Source organism: Pezoporus occidentalis, unplaced genomic scaffold (genome assembly GCF_034315485.1).
Source record: "Pezoporus occidentalis ecotype Australia unplaced genomic scaffold, CSIRO_AGI_Poc_V1 ctg50, whole genome shotgun sequence".
Lineage (NCBI taxonomy): Eukaryota > Metazoa > Chordata > Aves > Psittaciformes > Psittacidae > Pezoporus > Pezoporus occidentalis.
The window spans coordinates 59485-84402 of NW_026915836.1; the positions used below are offsets into that span (position 1 = coordinate 59485).

Here is a 24918-nt window from a genome sequence, read left to right on the forward strand (position 1 = left end):
TCTGGAGGAGGGGATCTTTTCTCATTCCCCATAAGGATTACCGAAAAGGAGCTCACTGTCTACAGCTAATGAAGTAAACAGCAATGGAGGTGGAGGATGCTAAGGAAAGGGACAAGAAAATTATTTCTAAAACCTAGAGAAAATACTGTTTGAGGAAGAAAAGGAAGAAATGGGATCCAGTTAGTTTTAAGCTAACCTCCCAGCATTCCATATCCTGTAGGACACAAGGAGCTTAAGGAAGAGCAAAACCTGACACTTCCACATTGGGCCTGGCCTTTAGTTCTGTACCCACCCTCTTGAATATTGTTGGTTCTTATATTTTTCAGCCATGTTTACCTACCAAAACAGGACAAAGGACACTTCCTAGTCAGACTTTTCACCTGCCCTATTGCTCCCAAGACGTTGTATACTGTCATCAAGAAACATCTTTTTAATGGAGACAGGTCAGGAACAAGATTTTGGAAACACGAATTCTTGTTAATACCACTGAGGTTATGAATATTTGATTCATACCCTTATTACCTATACCAAAAAGACTGATGAAACTTGACCAGATGATAACAGTACCCTGAGCCACTATAACCAACAGTTCAAAAAAAATGCAGAAAATCTCATTTGTTACTTCTAATGTAACCAAATGATCACACTGAACCCACAAATTCATGGTCTTTGTATAAAGCTAGCTATGTCCTCTGTTATACTTCCCTTTCATAGCCATTTTTAAACATTCAACTAAAACTTATTTCTAGAACTGTATGAATAAGATAGCAGTAACCATCCATCAAAACATTTTATTTAAATTACACACAAGGCTGTGGCATCAAATTACTACAGCATTAATCTCTAGCTCATTTTACAGAGACCTTAAATTAACTTGCATTTTCTCCTGTGAAGAAATCTCTGTTTAAAGTATCTGAATTTACACATTTTTACAATTGAAGATTTTGGTGTTTTAGCATGCCCTTTAGAAGCATCCTAAGGATTTTGCTGGATTCTTGTAAACATTTCCCTCACATTTGGAACAACTTTTACTGCCCTTTTAAAGCAAAACTGAAACTAATTTGCTAGCTTGTAATAGAATAAGAATTCAGCTTTTGTAAGCAGAATATGTATGAAGTTTTCCAAAGCTAGTTCATTTCTGATGTTCAACTATTTGCTAGTTAAAACCATGTTTGCTGTAGCTGACTGTATCTGTGCAGAAACAAAATACACAATTTGCAGCACTGGATTCCATAAAAGTGGCCTCTTTCCAAAACAGAATGCAGATTTCAAGAGTTGACTGTTTTAGTTAAACTTAGTAAGTAAATAAGTCTTGACTATTTGTATGTGAAACAGCATCTCTTGATTTGCAAAATCTCATTTTGTTCAAAAAGTTGAATGCTTCAGGAGCACCACAGAAAATACAAAACGCTGCATGCATTTTTAATCCTTATTAGGATCCCCACTATTCCAGTGAGAGCACTGTAGTAAAGAGCCACAACTATGTGATGTTTTCTTCACAGTTACTGTATTTGCAGCTCACTTCATCAAATCGCTATTCAAGAAGTCCACCCTAGATTAAGTCAAATTTACCAGCTACTCTCCAATAGGGTATTTTAAAATTTTAAACAGTGTTACTGAGAGGCCTCATCTACTTTTTCTTTGGTTGATATTTCAAGGTAACTTACTTCAGGCTTACACTTGAACGTGGCACAAATAAGATGCTAGTTACTGTAGTGTGTAACATCTACATGGATGAGCAATGCCAGACATCACAAACAACACAGAAACAGCAGCCAAGGCTTCTTCAGTGCGCCACTGAATAACACTTTTTTGAACTTCCTCATGTCTGACCAGGTAGAGAAAGAGCAGTGGTGCTGTGGGAAAGGAGGGAGCTTTGTACAAAATCACTAGTAACTACTGTCATCCTCTGCCAGTCCTATCACTCAGCTGTGAAGACTGTGTGCTGTATTTGTGTTCATCGTGGGTTCCTGTTGCTAATGGTTATGAAAAAAATATTTCTGTGAAAATTTCCTCTTGAATGGCTTTTCATGTAAAATATTTCCTGATAAATGATCATAACTGCATATACAAATTCAGACTCAGGTACTCTGATGTATCAGACTGCACAATTAAACCAACTGAGAAGATCTGCCACGCAAAAAAATTACCTTTTAAATTTATAGCATGATCAAAATAAATACATGAACAATACACTGCTGTCCTCTGAAATAATAAGATTATAATTAAAGTTCTAGGCTGACACAGGGGATTTTTGCTTGGAACCAGGTCTGGAAACTCTGAAGAATTACTTCTGTCACCCTAACAGACATCTATTGCAGTAACTAGATAGAGAAGCAGACATGGAAAAGAATTTTGAAAGTCTCCCTTTCAGACTTTGGCATATATCATTCTCCTTCTGCTGTCTGCAACAGCAGGCTTATCTGGCATTCCTTGGCAGGACTGAAAATTCATAAATACAAATGGGCATTGATGGTAGTTCATGTTTTTCTTTCTATTTGTAGAATAAGAAATATAAAACCTCTCTGCACTGAAGTAAATATTTGTTCTCTCACCAATTCTGCTATCTACTTTTAGTTTCCTCTTGGTCAAATCAAGCTTTTTGAGGCAAAGGTTGAAGAAGTTGATAGATCCTGCGATTCTGATGAAGATTATGAGACTAGTGGTCGCAGTTTATTATCTACACATTACACCGTTGTTATCCACCCCAAAGATCAAGGACCCACTTATCTTCTTATAGGATCCAAACATGAGAAGGTAATAAAAGGACTTTTTAATTGAGTTTCAGTAACACGTCTACGAGTATGGTGCTGTGATATGAATATTTCTTAAAGAGGAGGAAGAGGGGGACCTACAAGTCATCTGGTTCATAGTTTGATACAATAAGCAAGGAGACGGCCCTGGTTCATTAACATCAAACAGAGTTTGTCTGTGAACCAATGCCATTATAGGTTATCCTTTTTAAAACAGATGAAAATAAGCTGGTTTGGCTACAGTATCTCAAATATACTGCAACTGGAGAATTTTCTTCACATTACATTAACTTGCAGACAGACCTATAGTAGACCTTCCTGATTGGTTCTGAGATGCTGGCATCTATTTTCACTGATACGGCTAACAGTAGGGAAGATTTTCCTACTGAAGTGAAGGAGTAATAAGAAGTATGGTTAAAACAATTTTTATTATTATTGTTTCATTGTTCTCAATCTTGTAGACTCAATTTTGCCTTCTGGCCTTATCCCCAGGTTAGCAGGATCTGCCAGTGGTAAAAAAGGCACTTATGTTAGCTTTTTAAAGAGGAAAGGAAGAATTCCCTGATATTAGCCATGACTGCTGAGGATAAGAGCACTGTCCAACCTTCCTTGCTTAATATTTGTAACATAGAGACATGCATACAGGTGTATTCAGAGGCAAACTCCTTTGGGGTTCAACAGGAGCACATGGTAGTGTTTCAAGTTGAGAGCAAAGTCCCAGTGAAGCAGTTCCTTCCAACACGGAATGATTGAGCTGTTGTGTTTTTCTCCTCTAGGACATGTGGCTTTATCATCTGACAGTTGCAGCTGGAAGTACCAGTGTAAATGTTGGATCTGAGTTTGAGCAACTTATTTGCAAATTACTAAATATGGAAGGTGATATCAGTAAGTTTGTTTTTGTTTCAACATACTAATCTTCTAATACTTATTTACTAAATATACTTATGTCCTGAATTAATTGCAAAACCGATATATTTTACTCATTTAGCTTCTCAGATTTGGAGACACCCTACCCTTTGCCACAGCAAAGAAGGAATTGCTTCCCCTCTTACAACACTGCCATCAGAAGCCTTGCAAACTGAAGCAATTAAATTATTTAAGGTAAAACCATAGCAAATGCCTTTTTCATTAACCAACTTACTATTTTAACTCTCTGCTAAAGTATAAGTATTAGTTGGCTTACTAGAGATATTCTATAGATAAGAAAAAAGAAAAGAGACATTTACTCTTCAGTGGAGGTAACTAATGGACAGTAGCAGAATGTCCCCATATGACCTCTCCAAATGCAATCACTTCCAATGCAGAGATCACTTTTAGGTGTGAGGGAGCAGTTTAGGCCTCAACTTTTGGCCTTTCTACTGAGGTTATTGAAAGTTAGTAGAAAAATCCACAGCCATCATGAATGATAATTTTACCATGAAGTTCATAAGCCCCAGAGAACCTAACAGCATGGATGGATCTCTGTATTCAGAGAATTGTACCTCAAATACTAATTTTTCAGTTAGGTTTCAGGAAGAGCAAATGGTAAGTGAAAATTTTCTTGTAGATATATTTAAATCTGCTAGAAGAAATTTTAAAAATCTGATGAAAAACAAAGCACAGTTTCAGTTTAAGCAGATCATGGATTATTTCAAATTGAGATAGAAGGCAAGAGATTCTACTGCTCTTTTTAATGAAAAAAAATCTTTTCTTCATATGAAGTAGCTATAGTGATAGAGAAAATACTAGAGAGCAAAATTAATGACAGTATTTCACAATAGTTTATTTAATTAACTTCTAAAGATTTTCATACACCTGTAAAAATACACGTGTAAATCTCCCAGTAGTAGTGAAATGGATTTGTGATTAAGAGACATGCAATGGTTCATAACTGCTGTGCCACAGCTGGCTTCTTGAGAATTTCTGTATCCCAGTAAGACCTCGTATCTTTCCCAGTTAAAGGCCAGATAGGTGATTGATATCTATGGGAGGGAGTATGCTGTGGTGCCATTAACCTTCTTTCTCCTCTCTCCTACCCTCACCCAGCTAAAACTACTGAATGTTAACTAATAGCCAGGCTACAAAGTCTGTTTCAGAGACAAAGTAAATTCTTGCTCTGCCTTTTTCTGTACATTGTGAAATAAATTACAAGTTGGAAGGCATGCACCTTGGATAAATGAACTTATTCCACAGAATTTATACAAGTCTAAAGACCAAACTCCCTGAAGCATCAACTATCTGGAGAATTTTGATGTAATGATTTGGATCTAGAAAGGAATTCAAGACAAGCACCATTATGTTCAGTCACAGCCACTTGTAGATAAACTTCCCAGCTTGTTTCCCTGAAATGTTAGGAACACTTTAAAAAAGTACATCTATCTTATTTTCTGCAATCCCGCAGCATGAAAAATTAAAAGAGAATGTAATTCCTCGATACAAATAAATTTGTATCTATTTGGAAATCACTTTCTGAAACGCATTTCAGACTAATTCAAATCACAGACACTTGCCTGAAATAAATAAGAGATTACTTGTATGATCTTTACTGAAACTTTGTATAAATCAGTTTAAAAGTCAGGTAAGGAACTGATTTAGAAATGTTTTTCAGTCACGTTTCAGTTATTCTATTGCTGATAAAAATTACTGCTGTGCATCCACATATTTTCAGATAGACTAGAAATAGATTGGACTTCCATCCATTTCTTTAATTTTGCTTATATACCTTGACAATTCAACAACTATTGTGTAGAATAAATGCAATGTGTGACATGTAAGCTTTGTTCTAATAGAGCAAAATAAATGCTTAATACCTGTCTTTCCTAAGGCAGTACTGTGCATAAGAAAGGCTGTACACAGTAAAAATACCAATGAAAGCCAAAATGTAATACAAATGGCTGAGTTACAGTTTTCTTATCTGTGCATATTCTGCTATGTTGCACTTACTGCTTGCCCAAGCATTTTACACTGGCTGTAGATAGTTGTACGGTTAGTGTTTTAAAGGCCTGGGGAGAGGTAAACTGTGTTTAGCATGTCTTTAAACTTGCCTACTACCACAGCTGTTGCAACTCCTGCTGGAGCTCATGTCATGAGATACAGAGTGAAAAGGTTTTTAAGAGGTGTTATGTCTCTCTGTATAGCTTTTCACTATTCTGGCCTCTTGTCACCCCTTTTTTTGCAGGGCCAGGAGGGTTCCTTTAGTCTACTAATTGTGACTTCAATTATAGCACACTTTTATTATACAGAACGTCTAAAAGATTTATTGGACCGTTTTGCATGTAAACTCACTTGCTTATTATTTTATATCTAGACCTGCCAGTTGTTTATAAATGCTGCAGTTGACTCTCCTGCCATTGATTACCATGTATCTTTGGCCCAAAGTGCTTTGCAGATATGTCTTACACATCCTGAACTTCAAAATGAGATCTGTTGTCAGCTTATTAAACAGACCAGACGTCGACATCCACAAAACCAAGCAGGACCAATACAGGTAACCCAACATGCATTTTAACGGTGTCTATTTCAGCAGCAGAGAAGGAACTGAAAAGACTGTTCAGAATGGCAAAGAGGCTCCGCTCTTTTGTAGTATCTGCTTAATTAAAATCATAAAAACCTGAACTAACATCTTATTACTGCTGTGTCTTCCTGAAACAAAGCTGATGCTATCCTCCATCAAAGTGATACAGTATACCTATGCTGATTTTAAAGGCTGGACATACAATAGACTATCTTCAAGTTATGTGTTGAGTAAGACATCATGTATGGAACCTAATCCTCTTTCACTGCATCCTTCCTAGGAGAGGTGCTGCATCAGGTAGTTTGGTGGGCTAAACCACATGGCAAATGTCTCTATAGGATGAGCATGAAGAAAAGCTGTATTGCCATGTTTTGGAATCTCAGATATGCTCAGGGTTTCTGATTGATGTCACCTCTTCTATGTCATGCTGCTCTGCATGCACTGTGCATGTTAGATTGTAAATGCATATTCTTATGTGTGGACTGGTGGGGAATGTGAAGCTGGAGGACAGCGTGGGCTGCAGTGACCATGAGATGGTGGAGTTCAAGATCCTTAGGGTAGCGAGAAGGGCGTGCAGCAAGCTCACTGCCCTGAACTTCAGGAGAGCAGACTTTGGCCTCTTGAGGGATCTGCTTGGTAGAGTACCATGGGATAAAGTTCTGGAGGGAAGAAGCGTGGCCCGAGAAATCTGGTTAATATTCAAGGATCACCTCCAAGCTCAAGAGTGACACATCCCAACAAAGAGGAAATCAAGCAAAAACACCAGGAGACCTGGATGGATGAACAAGGAGCTGCTGGGCAAATTCAGATACAAAAAGGAAGCCTACAGAGGGTGGAAGCAAGGACCAGGTAGTCTGGGAGGAATACAGAAAAATTATATCAGCGGCCAGGGATCAGGTTAGAAAAGCTGAAGCCCTGTTAGAATTAAATTTGGCCAGGGATGACAAGGGCGACAAGAAAACCTTCTGTAAGTATGTCAGTGATAAAAGGAAGACAAGTTAAAATGTGGGCCCTCTCCACAAGGAAATGGGAGACCTGATTACCAGCAACATGCAGAAGACTCAACAGCCTTTTTGCCCTGGTCTTCACCAGCGAGTGCTCCAGCCACACTGCCCAAGTCACAGAAGGCAAAAGCAGGGACTGGGAGAATGAAGAACTGCCTGCTGTAGAAGATCAGCTTCTCCTCATTTCTTACTGCTTAGCTTTGCAGCCTTAATATTTTTTTGTTTTCTGTATATTAACTGCTTTTTATACAAACTGATCTGCTTCCCATTTCCAGCCCCAAAAGAAACTTGCTGTACACAGGTAAATAGAAAGAGAGCATTTGGGCCTTCCAATGAGGTGATATGCTTATTTTTTCAGCTTTTTCTCTTATGTTTTGTGGTTTTATTCATATTTACCTCTGTCTGTTACTCAGCTTGGCACAGTAAGCCGCACTGCTGGCCAGCAGCCACAGTGGGAAGTTTTACTTTGTATGATGTTTAAAACAGTGAATGTCTTCCTTTTGTCCAGGGATTGCAGCTCTTGGCTCTCTGCGTTGGACTTTTTCTGCCCCAGCACCCATTCCTGTGGCTTCTTAAACTTCATTTAAAGAAGAATGCAGATTCCAGGTGTGCCTAAATATTGTTACCCAGCTAGTCAACTAGTTTTTCTTAAGTATCTTATTTTCCAGCTTTCATTTAATATTTCAGATCTTTTGACATATATTTTAGTATAAATTTGAGTAGAATTGTGCTCCAGTGCTACTAAGATGTAGTACGTTACACTTTTATGCACCACTTGGGAAAGTTAACTTGTTTTGAAAAACACTCTGACTGAATGTTGCAAAACTATAAAAACCAAAATATGGCAGTTACACCAAACACTCTGAGCCATGTTTGTCTTTGGCACAGTTTTGTTCACCTCTGTAGACTAATTCTCTTTACAATTACACATGACAAAATGAGTTGGAAATCACAGTGTGAAATCTGAGTACTCCTCCCCATCTGGCATCCCCAGAGAGATTTACTCACAGTTTACTACCCTTTCAATCAGTCTCCAAGAACTGTTTTATTTCTCTCTTTGTCACAGGACTGAATTTGGGAAATACGCAATATATTGTCAGCGATGTGTAGAGCGTACCCAGCAGAATGGAGACCGAGAAGCCAGACCTTCCAGAATGGAAATCCTTTCCACTCTCCTAAGAAATCCTTACCACCATTCACTGCCCTTCAGTATTCCAGTTCATTTCATGAATGGCATATATCAGGTAATGTCGGTAGACCATGAAATCTTCGCTCTCCCAACCCCTTGCTATTAGCACATACATGAAGTAGTATATTAGAAACAGAATTGTAAGTATTAAGGTAAAAATGGTTAAAGCTTCATCCTGTGCCAATGCTAGCAATGGCAGGCACAAGGTACTTGTCATCTGATTTGATCAACAAACAGTAAAGGTTTGGGGGAAAATCTTTCAAAGAAAGAAAGAAAAAATAAAACCTCCCGAGAGTGAGAAATCCTGAAGTTCTGTTTCTTATTTAACCTGACCACCAGATGAATGAATTAGACTGAAGAAAAGGGAAAGGTATTAAATTCCACTTCCTTTCATCAGACATCTTGAATGTTAAGTATCTCAGTGAAGTCCTGGAAGCACAGCTGTAATTCCCATTATCAGTCGTGACGGATAGCCGTATCTGTTACAGAACAAACACAGCTTCATTCTTAACTCTTGGGACTCCATCGCTCAAAGCCTGTAGGAAACTTCCTATGTGCTCTCATGCATACTGCCTCACATCCTGGTTTGTGTTTCTACCTGTGAGAGCTGGCTAAAAAAGAGGTTTTTAACGATTCACAGTATTCCTAGACAGAAATCAAGCTTTTATATGAAATTAAAGCTACATCAAATAAACTTTTAATTTCAAGTCACAGAATAACTTTCCTTTTTCTCCCCTCTAAATTTCTTAACTGCTTTACAGCTTGCCCAGTAAACCCAGAAAAAATAACATGTATTTAAATCATCCTAAAAGGTTTCACAATTGAAGTTTTAAGAAGGAATAACGGCTCATTTGTTAGTTATTGCTCAAAAATGTATAATTTCCAAGGGCTATGAAAATTTTAATTAAATACATAAATTACTTCAGTGGGATCAGCAAATAAGCTTCATCTCTGAAGCTACATTCAGCAGATTATGGTTTTTTATGCCAACCACTGAGAAGCCTGAAACGCAAGTCCAAGTTCCATTTTTAAGGCATTTCTTTGCCAAAAGAATAAAACATCTTCAACATATCAAATGCAGGAAAACACCCTCAAAACAGATTTAAGTGAGCGTCAGCAACTAGTATCTCTATAAAAGCCATTTGCCATCCCTTGATAAAGTGCTTTAATACTAGTAAAAACAGTCAGAAATTCAGATTTGGGAAAATAAAATGTAGGAGGCTCTATATATTACTGACCTATGGTAGTACTGACAGAGCAACATTTGTGAAATAGTCTGGATTTGCTAATGTAGATCTGCCATCCAGTATCCCCTCTGAAGTTGCACATGGTCTGATTTATTTCACTACCATATTGAAAAGTGTAGGAAATCAGAGTTTTCTTCATTTTTCAGAGAGTATTTATCACAAAAAGCTCAGATACTAGATTGCTTTGTTATAGAAATTCTGTAGCAGAAATTCAAGTGTAGCAAGTGCAAAGAAACCGGTATAAACAAAGGCAATAAAACAAAAATGCTACCTTTAGAAGCATTTTGATAGTGACTTCGATTTCATAAACAAAATGCAAGAAGGTACAATCAGCTGGGAATTTAATCATTTTTTGGAGGGAGAAAAACTCCACTAAATTGACTTCCCATATGGAAATCTTGAATCTTTTCCAGACCATTTATGGAAATTTTCAGTTTCCAATGACAGTAAGTTGTTCATAAAGGATGGACTGGGTCTTATAGTCCCACCCTTATTCTAGAGGTATTATCTTTCAAAATCTTAGATTTAAGGAGGGGTTTTAATAACTTTGATAGTAAAACACTTTTTTGGCTGCTTTTTCAGGTTGTTGGGTTTGATGCCTCTACAACAGTGGAGGAATTTCTGAACACCTTGAACCAGGACACAGGGATGAGGAAACCAGCTCAGTCAGGATTTGCACTGTTTTCTGATGATCCATCTGGCAAAGACATAGAGCACTGTCTTCAAGGAAACATCAAGGTAAACAAAAGCCTTTTAATAAGCTTTGCATATAAAACAACAAAATATCTGAATTTTACAGAGCCCTCTTCAGACAATGTAAAGGAAAACATTTTTCAGGCTGAAAACTGTCTAGGTTTTTTTTTTCTTCATAACATAAAAGTAAAGGTTTAAAAAGTCGCTTTCAATTGTTGAAATTAATTCAGTGAACTATATTTAAAAGCCTTGTCTAGGGGACTGATACTATTCAGAGAAGTAACAGCTGGGTTGAAGAGGCAAAAGTAAGATTTTCCTAATCACAGTGCTTCAAAACTAAAAAGCAGTTGGAGTCCAACATGTGTTTACAGATTTCAAGAAACATTTCTGGTATGGCTCCAAAAGATGACCATTTGAGGTCCGAAAAGTAATTGATGCTGGGGTGGAGATCCTGGGGATGAACAAAGGAGGAGGATCCTTAGCTAAATATGGAATAATTAGGGTTCAGTTCAAGAGATTTCCAATGTTTGGCTTATCATTGTTCTGAACTTTTGTTCCCTCTATTCCTAGAATTAAATTTTTTTGTAGTAGAGAGTGGCAAAATGCAATATAATTTGTGTTTTAGTAAACTATTAGACATTTTCCAAGCCTTTTAGCAACTAACAAATAATGAAATTTTTGTGCTTCTACCAAGTTGTCTTTTGCACCCTTTCACCAATGTTCACAGCTGCGTTTTGAGTTACAAGGTATGGTACAACTAGGCCTTAGTGAAAAACAAGCAGAGTCATATCAATCAGCTTTCTGCTCCTACTGGAATAATTACTATATGGAAAGCAAACTGTATAAAAAATGTACTTATTTTCTTGATAAATGTAAATTCACAATCTGTTCACTTCCTTCACATGCTGCTTCCAGGGTTTTTTTTCTGAAGGAACAGTGACATGAAGCCCTACAGGGGTCTCAGGACCTCTGTTCCTCCTTCTGCCTGTTTGCCTGGCTACACTACTTCTGAACCACTTTTGCTGCACTTTGCAACAAACTTCATCTAAACTTTATAGCAGCTACTAAAAAGCACCTGAAAAACTCCAGCATGCAACAGAAAGAGAAGGCAAAGATCAAAGGCATTTGCTTAATTATGCAGCAACTCATTTTGTATAATTACACATTCGGTAGCTGCTGCTAAATCAAGTACCTGGCCTTTCCACAGAAGCATGTTATGGCTCGTTTCCAAAGGTGGTGTGTGTTGCGGGATAAACAAGCAATAAAAAATGTCCAATTTGCACATGCTCTAATTAAGAAATACAAGTAGTTCTCTTCCAGTAAGTTTAGAAATTTAAGCTATGTATGTTTCCGATCTATAATAGGTAAAAAATACTAAAATAAGTTGCCAATTTCTGTGAAAAGTGTTTTCAAAATGCAGTACGTGACAAAGTCAGTTTTGTATGGATTTCCTTCTAGATCTGTGACATCATTTCAAAATGGGAGCAAGCCTCCAAAGAGCAACACCCTGGGAAATGTGAAGGCACAAGGACTGTCCGCCTTACTTACAAAAACAGGTTTGTCCCAAGATGTATTTTTAATTTCTGCATAGTTTCTTTGTCTGAAAAATACTGCCTAACTCAAAGCTTGCAAATTGGTGTAACCGGAGATTTATTTTTTTAATACAGTTAATTTTTTTAGTTCTTGGGAGGTGAGCAGGGCTGCCAAAAAAAACCCACCAAAACACTGAACTCAGGAGACTGAAGTTAAACATTTGCCCGTGGGTTCAAGTACAAGTGCTGCTCTGCTTATGTGTTTGGATGCTGATATACACGTCACATTCAGAGCACATACCGCTAATCCTCAGGGCTAAATGCATTTCCCTGTCTTCTTTATTTAATAACTTTCTGTCTTTTCTGTAGGCTTTATTTTTCAGTTCAAGTCCATGGGGAGACGGAGAGAGAGAAGCTGCTTCTGGTATATCAGACAAATGATCAGATAGTCAATGGACTTTTCCCTGTAAACAAAGAACTAGCGATGGAACTGACAGCTCTTTTAGCTCAGGTAATCCTTGTGCATTAATGAGTCACATGACAGTTTTGCAGATGAAAAACCTGAATAAAGAAACTGGTCTAGAATTGCTTGACAGTCAAGTGACCTCCACCTTTTACACATGATAGTACAAGAAATAGCCTGGGCTGGCATATTTGCTCTAACTGTACTTCAGTGGGAATGCGTTACAGAGTGTGCCGCTGTTGGCACCAGTATGGATAAAACGCGCTTTACCTCCTACACAGTCATGCCCCCTTTGATCAAACATCATGTAATCATGTTCCATTTCTTCATTCGCTATTCCTTACATGATTCCTGCAAGCTAATACACCAGAGTAACAGCTGTTTAATGAAAGCCTAAGACTCCTTTACTAGCCATGGTCTTGATAAGATCTGTTTTATTTTTAAAAAATGAATGGCTCAAGGGAAGGTTATTGAGAAAGTTATTTGATGGTGTTACTTGATAAATCTAAACTGGTTTGTGTCAGCCGGAGATCTGGCAACCTCAGAACAGAGCTAGTGTTGTATTTGACCAGTTTATATTTGATATTAATCTTTCTTCCATGGTAAATATAAAATAAGAAAAATAAAATTATGTGCGTGACTTTTACATCAGTGAAAATAGTGGAGAAGCTGTTTTTCATTTTATATTTGGTAAGACAGAGGAAAAAATAGCTTATAATGCCCAGCTAGAGAATTACTCTGAAGTAACAAAAAATTTTCTTCTTCATGGTCCCCCCCTTAGGTAGAGATTGGAGACTTTGAACGGCCTTTCTCAACTCCAGCAGGGCAAGTCACTTCCCAGTCCAAGTCCAATCAAACATTAAAACAGGTTTTGGAGAGATTCTACCCTAAGAGATACAGGCATGGTTGTTCAGAGGAACAGTTAAGGTGAGATGTATTTTGCAATTCATATTCTCCCAAAATCTAGGAGTGAAATGAAGAAGTTCTAAATTTTCATTAGCTACAAATTACTGTTATGCGATATTTGCCTAACCCTGTGCTTGAAACTAATTTTCTTACTTAATTGAGGAAGCCATTTCCTCTGAATATTTCTAATCTAAACAGAAGACCATCATTGAGCACACACACGCATTCCATCAAACGCTGTACAAGCTACTACACAGTGTTACAAAACCCAGCGATTTTGAAATTCATATTTTTCTTACTCAGCAAATCTAAATTAAGTCTGTGCACAGACTAAAGAACTACTGAAAGTACTGGACATGAGGATCTCATCTGAATGTTTGCTATTCTAATGTTCAATCTCTGGCAGCCAGTCAAATTGGCAATATGTTAACTCAGTGGATTTGCTAGGAAGGTGTCCCTTAATTTAAAATTAATAACCTGCAGCTCATTTCAGTCAACACCTACTAACATGAAGAAGAGCAGAACAGTGCAATAATTGTCTGAAGTCAATGATACAACTTTGAAGTCCAGTAAACATCAAAGAAATGTTTTCCTCACTACAGAGCTAAGAAAGTTTAAAGCTATTATTGTATGCACAAAGTAAAACGTTATTACATACTCAGATGTTAATAGGGCTATTCAAAAGTATATGCACAAGAGATTCAATTGATTTCAAAGAACAAAGGGTAAGAGATGCTAGATTAGAATAACACATGGAGGATATTTAACTAACAGTTCAAATATCTGTTGAACTGTTCAGGTAGTCCCTAAACTTACCAACTCCCAGAGCTGGAAGTCTGTGGCAGGAAAAGAATCATTCTGTACCTCCCCTGTTGCTTGTATTCTTTTGCTAAGGGTGCACTTTAACTTCATAAACTTCTAGTAAGAGTAAGCTGCAAGTGACAGATACCCCTTTTACTACACATTCCCCCTTCCTTTTATTGGGCTGCATCTAATAGTCTGGTGGCTGCTGGGTGAGTCATTCCTGCAGGTCAGTGGGCTTAAAAGGTATTCTGGGGTGAAGTTTTTTTGAGGATTAGATTTCCAAGGGGTCATTCATTGAACCAATTCACCATGGGGCCATGAAAGAAAGTAGCCAATGCAGATGCATCATGCATCAGAAGCATCCTTTTCTGTAGCAGTGCCAAGACACACTGAAAAAGGGTAGTCTTAAGCCATGTCTGCCACATCTGCTGCTAGCCACAGGTAAAGATATGCGCTAAACTGGATGGATTTTTGGAATGACAACTGGCATAACTGTTGAGTACTGATAAAGGTAGATTGATTATCTGTACAGACATATTAAAAGCTGTCCTAGATTTTTTTCCCTTTTTGCTGCAACTGCTACATCAATATTTAACCATAATGTTGCAGAAATTAGAAGATACTTAGTAATTTTCATGTGCATAAAAATATTAAATGATGTTTTGGATTTATTTAATACTGTGTAAGTGATAGTTGTTGTATTAACTTAAATTATCATTTTAACAAATGGATTTTTTTTTGCTCATTAAGCTCACTATGGATAAGCATTTAAATTCCTTTCAATAACTAAATTACATATTTCATTTCAACAGACAGCTTTGTCAGCGATTGTCTACAAGATGGATGGCTCTCCGGGGGCACAGTGCTGCAGACTGCATACGCATTTATCTCACTGTAGCCAGAAAATGGTCCTTCTTTGGTGCTAAATTGTTTGCAGCAAAGGTAAGAAACTTTACAGAGTTTGAGTGGCTGTGGGGTTTTTTAATATACATATAATCTGCAAATAGTAATACCTTTTTATTATAAACGAGTGTGTTGTGCATGTGCTGATTGAGTATCTTGTCAATGACTAACTTGTTTAAGCCATATACTAGGCTGAGAAAGTTGGGGCTGTTCAGCCTGGAGAAGAGAAGGCTGCGTGGAGACCTCATAGCAGCCTTCCAGTATCTGAAGGGCGCCTATAGGGATGCTGGGGAGGGACTCTTCATTAGGGACTGTAGTGACAGGATAAGGGTTAAAACTTAAACAGGGGAAGTTTAGACTGGATATAAGGAAGAAATTCTTTCCTGTTAGGGTGGTGAGGCACTGGAATGGGTTGCCCAGGGAGGTTGTGAATGCTCCATCCCTGGCAGTGTTCAAGGCCAGGTTGGATGAAGCCTTGGGTGAGATGGTTTAGTGTGAGGTGTCCCTGCCCATGGCAGGGGGGTTGGAACTTGATGATCTTAAGGTCCTTTCCAACCCTAACGATTCTATGATTCTATGATTCTATGAAATGTAATTGCCATAGGACCACACATACCATAACAGTAATTTTCCAATACATTTATTGCTTGTTTTACATTATTAATCTAGGTGGTATCTTTTCATTTGCTTGTATCTTAGTTAGTGATAGGCTTTTTATTCCAGACTTTTTTTTTACCTGATAACTAGTAGAATATTGAAAAGGCATCATTAACTGGCTATGGAAGCTGCACCTTGTAGAATCACTACATGTTGTTAAGGGTATTTAGAGCACTCCCGTCTGTGCTGGCCTCAGAACTGTGCAACTGAGAGTTGCTCTTAAGTCTCTTAATTCTCAGTTCACATAACAGCTATGTTAAACAGAACTGTCACGTGACTCCTTATATTTAATTAGGAGATCCCCATTATCTCTATAAAAGATGTATCAGCACTCTGTTCTTTGCATATGTAGACATATGTGCTAGTAAACAAACTTTTAAACACCTAACTTTTTTTTTTTAATCTTATTTTATGAGACTATACACTTTATTGGACTAAGCACCAGGGTAGGCTTCAAGGGTATTAGGTTGAGTTCATAGTCCTGCCACTAGCTGCCTACATGGCTTTGGGCAGCTACTTCAATTCCTTTGCATCAGTTCCCTCCAAGTGTAAATCTCAGTAAGATCTGTGGATGGAGAGAGCTGTGTAATAGCAGAGAGTTAATAATTACTTACATATTGCCTTATTTTGAAGTAGTAATTAAAGAACATTTCTCTGTAGCCTCTAGCAACATCCTCAGTTGACAAGTCCTTCATATGGTTTGCTGTACACGAAGATGGCATAAGCATCCTAGATTACAGCTCAATGGTAAGTGAAATTTCTTTTCTAATTTGGGTCAAAATAGATTTTAATACTGAGTAAGTATATGGAGAGATTCACCACCATCCTACATAAAAGATGGCATTAGTCTTCCACACAAAGTTATCTAATCTTTCTTTTAAAGCAAAAATTCAGTCCTTTCAAAGTGCTTTAATGTTATCGTCATTACAGTAGCACTAATAATAGAAATAAGTGATGAATTCTTTGCACAGAATTTATTTTTGTTTATCAGATGCAGTTTTTGTATCTTTTAATGAAATATTAATGTTTTAATCATTCAGATGTCAGGAGATCAGTAGTTACAGTTCTTATAACAACATTAATTTTCTTTTCCTGAAGACTTCATTTTCCATTATTATTCATAATACATACACTCTGCAAAGAGCAGTTACTTTAAAAGATTGTTATTTTCATTGTATTATTTTTGTTTAATAGTAGGTAATATAACCCAGTGTTATTTAATTATGTCATTTTAGGCTCTGATTTTTCTTTGATTTGCAATAAAAGTTTTCACAGAAAACGACTCATGGTAATCAGTGTGAAAAAGCAGTGCCTGAGCAGATCCCTGCTTTAAATTGTATCTTGCAGAAAAACAGAATGGCGGGGTGCTATTAGCAAGTGCTAATACTGAATATCAGAAAATTAAAATCTCAACTTTATAATTGTACTGATACAGTCTTTTCATTATGTCTTTGCAGTTAAAGAAATAATAAAACAAAGAACATTAGGAGAGCAAACAGCAGCTCTGTTTAGAGAACAAGCAAAATGAGCTTGCATCAGACTGCAGAAAGCTCTATAAACATGATCTACTATGGCATTTCTGCAAAGCACTTGCCAGACAGAGCACAGTACCAGCAGGCCTTACTTGCCATTCAAGAAGTGCTGTTTCCAGGAAGTACTCTGATTTTATGTAAGAAGAATCGGGGGTATGAGAAACGATATTGCAAGGGGCAGAATAAGCACTATTTCAAACTCAGGGCAAAAAGAGGTTTAGTAACTGAACGACATGAAGTCAGTTATTGTACAAATATTGCCTTACAATGCATTTAAATGTGAACATCTGCAGCAAATTAATATGAGTCATAATGATAAATTAAATGCTAATCATAAACTTAAAGGCCACTAGTGTAATGTTGAACATTAAACAGTAGGAGCTGAGGCACGGAAAGCAGAGGAGCATTAAAGAGCAATTATGTTCCACCAGATATATGGAAAAAAAAAGAGAACAGGATTTAATTTCATTTGTGTGTATGCAAACTATATCACTGCACATAAAGAGTTAAATTCTGTTAGATGTCTCATACTCTGTCATTTAATTTATTTAGACACTGCTTCGATTTCAAATGGAATTCCTAAGATTAACTTCTCTCAGTCAGTCAAGACTTGTGTAAATTGAATTACACACTTGAGTTGAAACCTGCTTATAGTATCTTTGATCTAATTAATCTGCAATAGAAACAGAGGTCAAACACAAGCACTCTCATCTGCAATGGAAATTCCTCATAGTGAAGGTCTGAATGAAGCGATTCCAAAACCCGCAAGAGGCTAGCAACAAAAAATTGTATTGAAAATACAAATATTGAAAAATACATGTGTAATTGTATTTTTAAAAGGGTTTGGCATACCCTGGTTTTCCTGCGTTGTCCCGCTTACAGCTTTACATCTTGTTTTCTGTTTTTTTTCTTTTTTAAGCGTTTAACAGTTACATATACATATAAGAGTCTGATGACTTTTGGAGGGTATCAAGATGATTTTATGTTGGTTGTTAACAATGCTCAGGCAAAGGACAAATCAACTGAAAAACACCTTTTTGCCATGACAAAACCAAAGGTCAGTATATTACCTGAAACAATTTTCCACCATCTGCTACTTTTCTACTTTTTCTAATGGGTAATCCTTAACAGATGTGAAAGATGAAACACCTTCTTTATTCCTTGCATTCCCAGATTACTGAATTTTGCCAGATGTGAAATAATTAGTAATGTAAGAGCTAACAGTGGCAATACTGATGTGTTCCTTTGCTTTTGATATCCCTGTGTATTACATTCCAGATTTTTCATAGAAGGACAAACAAGGCTACTTAGGACAGGAATTATATGTAGTACTTAAAAACTAGTCTGTCTGCTTGACCAGCACCAGTGGCAGCTTTTAATAAGGTACATTCGTGTTCTACAGTGGAATTATAGAATACAAGATTTGAAAGATCAGTCACTTCTTAAAAATCCTAGGATATTTTTACTTTTGGTAAAGTAACTGTTCATGCTTTTTAAATTTAGATTCTCTCCTTCACTGGTAAGTCTGACTATATTTAAAAAAAAAAAAAAATCAAGATTCCACAGCCTTTTGCTGTTAGAACAATTAATGAAACAGAATAGAAAATTCCACACATAAATTTGGGTCAAAACACAACTCTTCATACAAATAAGCATAGTAGAATGCATCTGTTCAAGTTTCCCTCAGACTGTGCTCTTATAGGCAAGGCTGTGTGGGTTGCAAAGTAAAAACACCGTAAGAATCTCCCAGAAGTCTTTATTCCTTTTATTTGCCCTGTGTCTTTAGTTCTCCGATCACTGGGTATTTTCTAGCAAAACTGAGGGAAAACATCATGAAAGCTTTCTCTAGGAGGGTCATCCTTCAGACCTCAAAGTCTCTCTCAAAGTGAAAGAAGCCAAGAAAGAAGGCAAAGTTTTAGCATATTGATGGGAATAACATTACATTATTTGCTGCAAGCAATAGAAGCAAGCTCTATTAGGCATCTCCTCTCTCCTCATCATTAATTTGTTTGATAAAGTACTTTTCCAGTTGATGGTGATTGTCACTTGCTAAAAAGTTAGCTGTTTTTTCAGCAGTCAAAACACATCACTGTATTTTTCAAAGAGTTTTGCATGTTCCTGTTACAGATTCTTGAGATCACTCTATTGATTGCCAGCTACATTAACAACTTTCATCAGCTGAAAGGAGCTGCTCATCACCTCTCTGCCCCAGCATTACTGACACCTCAAAGTGGACAGAAACTCAAGGAAATGGGGAGTCAGCCACTTGTTGCAAACAGCAGGCCAACAAAATGTCCCACTTTGTTATGACCAGATTATGTATCATGATAATTTATCTTTGTTATGGGGTTTCGACTCTGATTGAGAACTTCTTGATGTACAAGACAGAGCATAAGAAGGTCCATAAAGAAAATCAAAGTGGACAGGTTTGTAATCATTTCAGTAGTATGTTACAGGAGGAGCCCTTTAATTAAAGGCCTGGCCTGAACTGGAATGATGATGAACCATCTTAAAGATTAAGCTTTACTTGTGGTGGCTTGTGTCTACAGACCAGAAATAAATGTGTCTGTTGATCGTGATGGGGAAAGGTGACCTTGGGAGCAATTGTATAGATTTTAGTAGTTTTCTAGATATTTACTCAGGGACCAAACTGTCTTCAACTCTTCATCTCTATTTTTCCTAAATTGCACAAGTTGTATAACACTCACTTTGCAAAGGAAGTTTTGTTCAAAAAAAAAACCCAGTCAAATGCAAAATATTTTCCATTTCTAGCACCATCCTTATCTGCAATACAAGCACCATGGGACTAAAAAGAACAAATTGTTTGATTTTTATAGATGTTTCTCCTTTATAAAAAAAAGGCAAATCATGCAACTATTATAAATTTAAAGAGTATTCTTGTGATGCACTCTAGCCTTTGTTATACAGCTATTTTACTTGGGCAAATCTTTAGCCTTGGTCTGGTAAATTTCTAAATAATTTATCTCTGCCCCAGCCTTTTGGAAAAATCTAAACTGAACAAGCAGTGTACTTAGTATAGTTCTGCTAAACACAATCCTGTACCTAATTTATTCTTTAATCCATAAGAATAATACAGATGCAAGAATGATTCACAATTCAAAACCAAGAACGACATAGAAAGTTATTGCTTGAACTGTTGTGAGTAAACTTGGAGACATATGCAACATATAAAATCCATGTATAATGTGTATAATGTATATACGTTGGTTCAGAATAATATTTTGTAAAAGTTGTACTTCCTCTTTTTCATTTGTATCTATAAATTTTATATTATAATATTAATATAATGTTCTTTCACACTGAAAACATAATGCTGCATCTGCACTACCGGACCTCGGAAAACCTTCAGTTGCTTTTTACAGCTGCAAGCCTCAATGCTATGTAGGGCCAAATATATAGAAATTACCCCTGTTTTTTCTTCCAATCATCTTATTTTCATTTCCATGCAAATAAACCCCTTATGCAGGCTCTGAAATGGATCAGCAGCATAATCTAATAGATGATTTAGGTCCAACCATACAGAAGGTAGTCAAATACAAATCACCAATTTACGTACATTTCACAACTTCCACTTCTGCTCATGGTAGTGATCATGGATCATTAACTCCTTGCTGCTGCCCTAAGCACTTTGGGGTTTTTTTGTTGTTGGGTTTGGGGGAGGATTTTTTGTTAATTTTTCTTTTTAATTCATTACTTTAAACTGTAGTAGTTTCACAGTTATGAGTTTTAATATTTGAAGATTGCAAATCTCCTTTATGACATTTAAGCATTTCACATATATACATACTCATACTGAAATAAAAGGGATTTTCAGGTGTTTGCCCTATGTGAAAGGTAGGGAGTATCCTCCTGAAGAATTGAAATAGATTGGAATAATACACAAGTTGTGAAGAGAATATGCTCTTCAAAAGTGGAAGGACAAACTAGCAAGCTGATCTGATAAATACATCTCTTCTAAAAGCTCTCAGAGTCCTGGCACAACTACTTAAGTCTGTGGGATCCTAGCACCAGTTTATGAATGGTACTATGGGCCACTGCTTTGCCTTGAAAATGACAAGCAAATAACAAACATAGTATATACAGATGCTTTCACATTTGCAATGTAGAAAGAGCTTCCTTGTAGCTTTCACTGTTTGGTGTGGGATTGTGGCACCACATCCTTATCTTTCAAGGAGGCAGGGCCTCCTTGGAAAGCAGGAGGAGGTTTACCTCTCAGTGGGTGGCCAATCCCCTGCCACCATTAAGAAAAGCATATTGGAAGCTGCAAGAGACCCTGCCACTGGCTGCAGCATCCTTCTGTGCAGCACCCTATGTGAAGTGATGCAGATACACAGTAAAATTGAGTCAGGGATTAACATCCCTTTACAATCAGCAGAAAAGTTGACTTTCAGAGATTCGGGGGAGGCAAGGTCTTCGCAAATTGAAACACACTACTACGTCAGTTATACTGAGGTTGTCGTCTGAAGCTTCTCATATAAGATTAGAAACTTCAGTTTACAAATACAAAAATCTTCATGTCATCATGAAATTACAACTGTCAATCTAGAATACTCCAACTAGTAATTCTTTAATAATTGTCCAGTTTCAAATGAGTGTGGCAGATCACGTTCTATTAGAAGGCAAAACCAGTGTTCTGCTAGTAAACTTGTTCATGTAGTTTTAAAAATCTTTGTTGAATTTAGAGACAATGTGATACACAATACAAACAGCTGATGTGCAGATTTTAAGGTTTTTTACAGTTTTCATTAACACAGCTTTACAAACTGCTGTTTTATAAAGCAATAGACAATTTTTTGAGTATGACCTTCCTGCCTGCCTTCTGGTAGATAATTCTAGATATTGCTTTGCTTTCCAGTGTTGAGTTCTTGCTGTTGCAGTGCATCCCTACACCATAGTACCAGAAGCAATCCATGCATTAGCTTCTCTTTTTTTAGCAGCACCTTCCTGACTTAGTGCCACTAACTGCTCATTACAGGTCACCATTATTCCCAGGCAGTCACATTACCAGAAATGCTGTGTTAATTTTTATGAAAGCAATGCACTCACAATCACAGTTACCATGACAACACTACATTAAACAATGAAGTTTCTAACAGGATTTTCATTAGCAGGAGCAACGTTTCCGTTGTAACCTCCTCAAGACACTTTCTTCAAGTTAACAGAGTCAGCAGGTAAAGTCTCCTACACAAACACTTCCAAACACATCTACTTAAGTCTCAAGGGGACTTGCTCCATGTTATAATCTAGCTCCAGAACTACTTAGGGGATACCACACAAGACAGCAAAGCTGATAATCTGTGCTGCTTTCCTCACTTGGCCCAAGAGCCTCATGAGTGATCCACATTTCAGCCTTAACCTTGAGTCATGTACCGAAACAATTCATACCCTGCTACATAATCCACGACTAAAGCCCAGGTACAAATTAGACCTTTCTCACCTTCAAATCTTCAGCAGCAATGATATGATGGGAGCTGTCAGACAAGCAGTGACCTCTGGGGCTGATGCAGAACTTCCCATACTCAAGGCTTGCAGAACCTAGACTGTAAAAGTATTCTCAGGGTGAGATGAATGTGTTAGCACATGCAAGGATACCTCACCTCCCATCATGAACTTCAGAACATCTTTTGTGCTTGGTTTGAGCTAGTGGTCAGTATCAGCAATCAGTACAAATGGTCAATGAATCTGAGCTTGACAATTACTGAAAGATCACTGGTAACTCTCTGTATAAGCAATTACACTGATTTAAAAATAATATTTGGAATTCAGTGTAAATTAATATAGTCACTGAAATTCACTCTGTCTTGTCAGTTTTTGTGCAGCAGTATTAGTAAGCAAACTGTGATTTCTGAAACAAGCAACACCTGTTTACTCCAGTAATACAGCTGGCAAATGACAAAGCTTTGTGTTTTTAAAACAATTCACAGAATTAGTGTTTTCTGTTATTTTAGATTTAAATCAAATTTGGGTTCTATTTAAATTTAAAATAGAAGCACATATTTGCCTATAAAAGAAGGCAGCTGTTGGAGTTCCCCGGCAGACTAACACAGTTTTTATAGGTTTTATTTTTTTAGGTTTTCCTGAAGGAAAAAAATTATCCATGTGTAAAGGAATGCACCAATTAAAGCTTTAGGTAGAGCTTTAATAGTCCATACAGCTTAGTGTAAACCATTAGTATGAGTTAATTTTAACTAAGGTGATTAGTAACTCAGTAATAATGAATTAGGAAGAAATCTTCCTTTTTTTTCCAGGTTTCTTAGGGCAAAGGAAATGAAATCAGGTAAGGGGAAACTTAAAATACTTAGAACTCTAACTTCATTTCAAAATCGGATTTCACTAGAACTTACTAATTGTATACCCTTACACTGTGCTTCCTAGCTCAGATTTAAACTGCAGTATCTTCCAGATTTGTCACCTCTCTGCCAGTGAGTAAAACACTGTAAAAAGACTTTGCTTTTTAGTCTCACACTCTTGGCTGTTGAAGCAATATATGCCTAGATCATAGTGCCAGGAGCAATTCCTACCTTTGGCAGAGGAAGAGCAGCTTTGTCCAGGATTTTTACAGCCTCTGATTATAGATCAGCACCGTCTTCATATACCAAGATGTAAGAAATAGTCTGTTGAAATGAAATAATGCACTTAGAAAGGCATCAGCATGACCTGCCACAGTACAACACCAAACAATGAAGTTTCTTTCTGAATTTTAATTAGCAAGACCATAGTTTCCATAGCGGGTTAGCAAGTTGTTTAGATAAAAACCTGTGAAAATCACCATAGGCTTCTGGGACTGAAACTGATTATGGAAGTCAAACTTAGAAAAAGGTTTTCTTTAAAGAACAAGTATTACTTAGGGACTGTAGAAGGCTTGGGGAAGGAAGAAGGAACAGTTAATTCTGAGTTAATCATTATGAATGAGGCCACTTTCCTTGTTTTGATCAAACAGATAAAAAGACTTGGGTTTTTCTCCCTCTCTAGTCTCAGACAATGCAAAGCAGCTACTCAGATACAGAAGGTCAGCTGTAATTGCTGTCCTAAGTTTTAGGTCAGTTCTGACTTGTTGGGTTCATCTACAATCCTACATCCCTTTTGTATGCTGGGCCATCCCGCTGTTGTACTGTGCCCTGTAAATCCTACTTTCTAATCCAACCCTTTTTGGATCCGATCTCTGACCAACAGATTTTATTAGAAATAATCTAGCCCATATCCTGTTTGTTATAGCATCGTATTTGTATTTGCAACAGTTGATTTGTATGTCTCAGTAACTACAAAATAATTGCACTTATTTTTTTATAGAGAAGTTAACTTATCAGGGCACGGGAACTATGTCAGGTCTTGTCTCACTCCCTCCACTGCTAACAAAGCCATCTTGGGGACCGTTATCAGAAGCCAATGTTTAAGGCTGAGGTAAAATAAAGGACACCCTCCAGTTATGACATAGTTATTAACCCCTGGCCTTCTCCACAGCTGAAGTACTTTACATCTTCAGTACAAGCTCTATAGTCGAGGTCCCCCAAGGACTCGCACCGCCAGCTCCGCTCACTCTGGTACCAAGCCGGGGCTGCGGGTCCCATGGTTCTGCACTCACCTCAGGGGCGCGGCGGCCACGGCCCCCGAGGCGGCTGAACCCGCTGCAAGCGCCGACAGCCCTCAGAGAAGCTCCCGGCCGCCGCACTACTCTCGGTTAAGCCGAGAACGCCCCATCCACCGCCGCCTCCACCGCCACC

The 24918-nt window shown here is 37.5% G+C and overlaps 1 protein-coding gene and 1 long non-coding RNA gene across 8 annotated transcripts in view; one reads left to right on the forward strand and one right to left on the reverse strand.

Annotated features, from left to right (window-relative positions):
- PLEKHH2 (pleckstrin homology, MyTH4 and FERM domain containing H2) overlaps window positions 1-20608 on the forward strand; it is a 57243-nt gene extending 36635 nt beyond the window's left edge. For all 6 annotated transcript variants that reach the window (XM_062636967.1, XM_062636968.1, XM_062636971.1 and 3 more), the window contains 14 exons: window positions 2578-2757; window positions 3530-3638; window positions 3742-3854; window positions 6040-6219; window positions 7759-7856; window positions 8317-8494; window positions 10269-10424; window positions 11838-11935; window positions 12281-12422; window positions 13156-13301; window positions 14897-15026; window positions 16305-16391; window positions 18096-18233; window positions 19304-20608. In XM_062636967.1, coding sequence (XP_062492951.1) covers window positions 2578-2757; window positions 3530-3638; window positions 3742-3854; window positions 6040-6219; window positions 7759-7856; window positions 8317-8494; window positions 10269-10424; window positions 11838-11935; window positions 12281-12422; window positions 13156-13301; window positions 14897-15026; window positions 16305-16391; window positions 18096-18233; window positions 19304-19486 — 1938 coding nt within the window. In that variant the 3' untranslated portion in view covers window positions 19487-20608. The remainder of the gene's footprint in view (window positions 1-2577; window positions 2758-3529; window positions 3639-3741; window positions 3855-6039; window positions 6220-7758; window positions 7857-8316; window positions 8495-10268; window positions 10425-11837; window positions 11936-12280; window positions 12423-13155; window positions 13302-14896; window positions 15027-16304; window positions 16392-18095; window positions 18234-19303) is intronic.
- On the reverse strand, window positions 4576-24918 carry LOC134173210 (uncharacterized). 2 transcript variants are annotated; one of them, XR_009968171.1, is made up of 4 exons: window positions 24780-24918; window positions 23719-23811; window positions 22635-22737; window positions 4576-4714 (listed from the first exon to the last, which is right to left on the reverse strand). It is a non-coding gene; the product is annotated as an uncharacterized LOC134173210 (long non-coding RNA). The 2 variants fall into 2 exon arrangements; XR_009968170.1 differs by lacking the exon at window positions 4576-4714 and having other exon boundaries at window positions 22537-22737.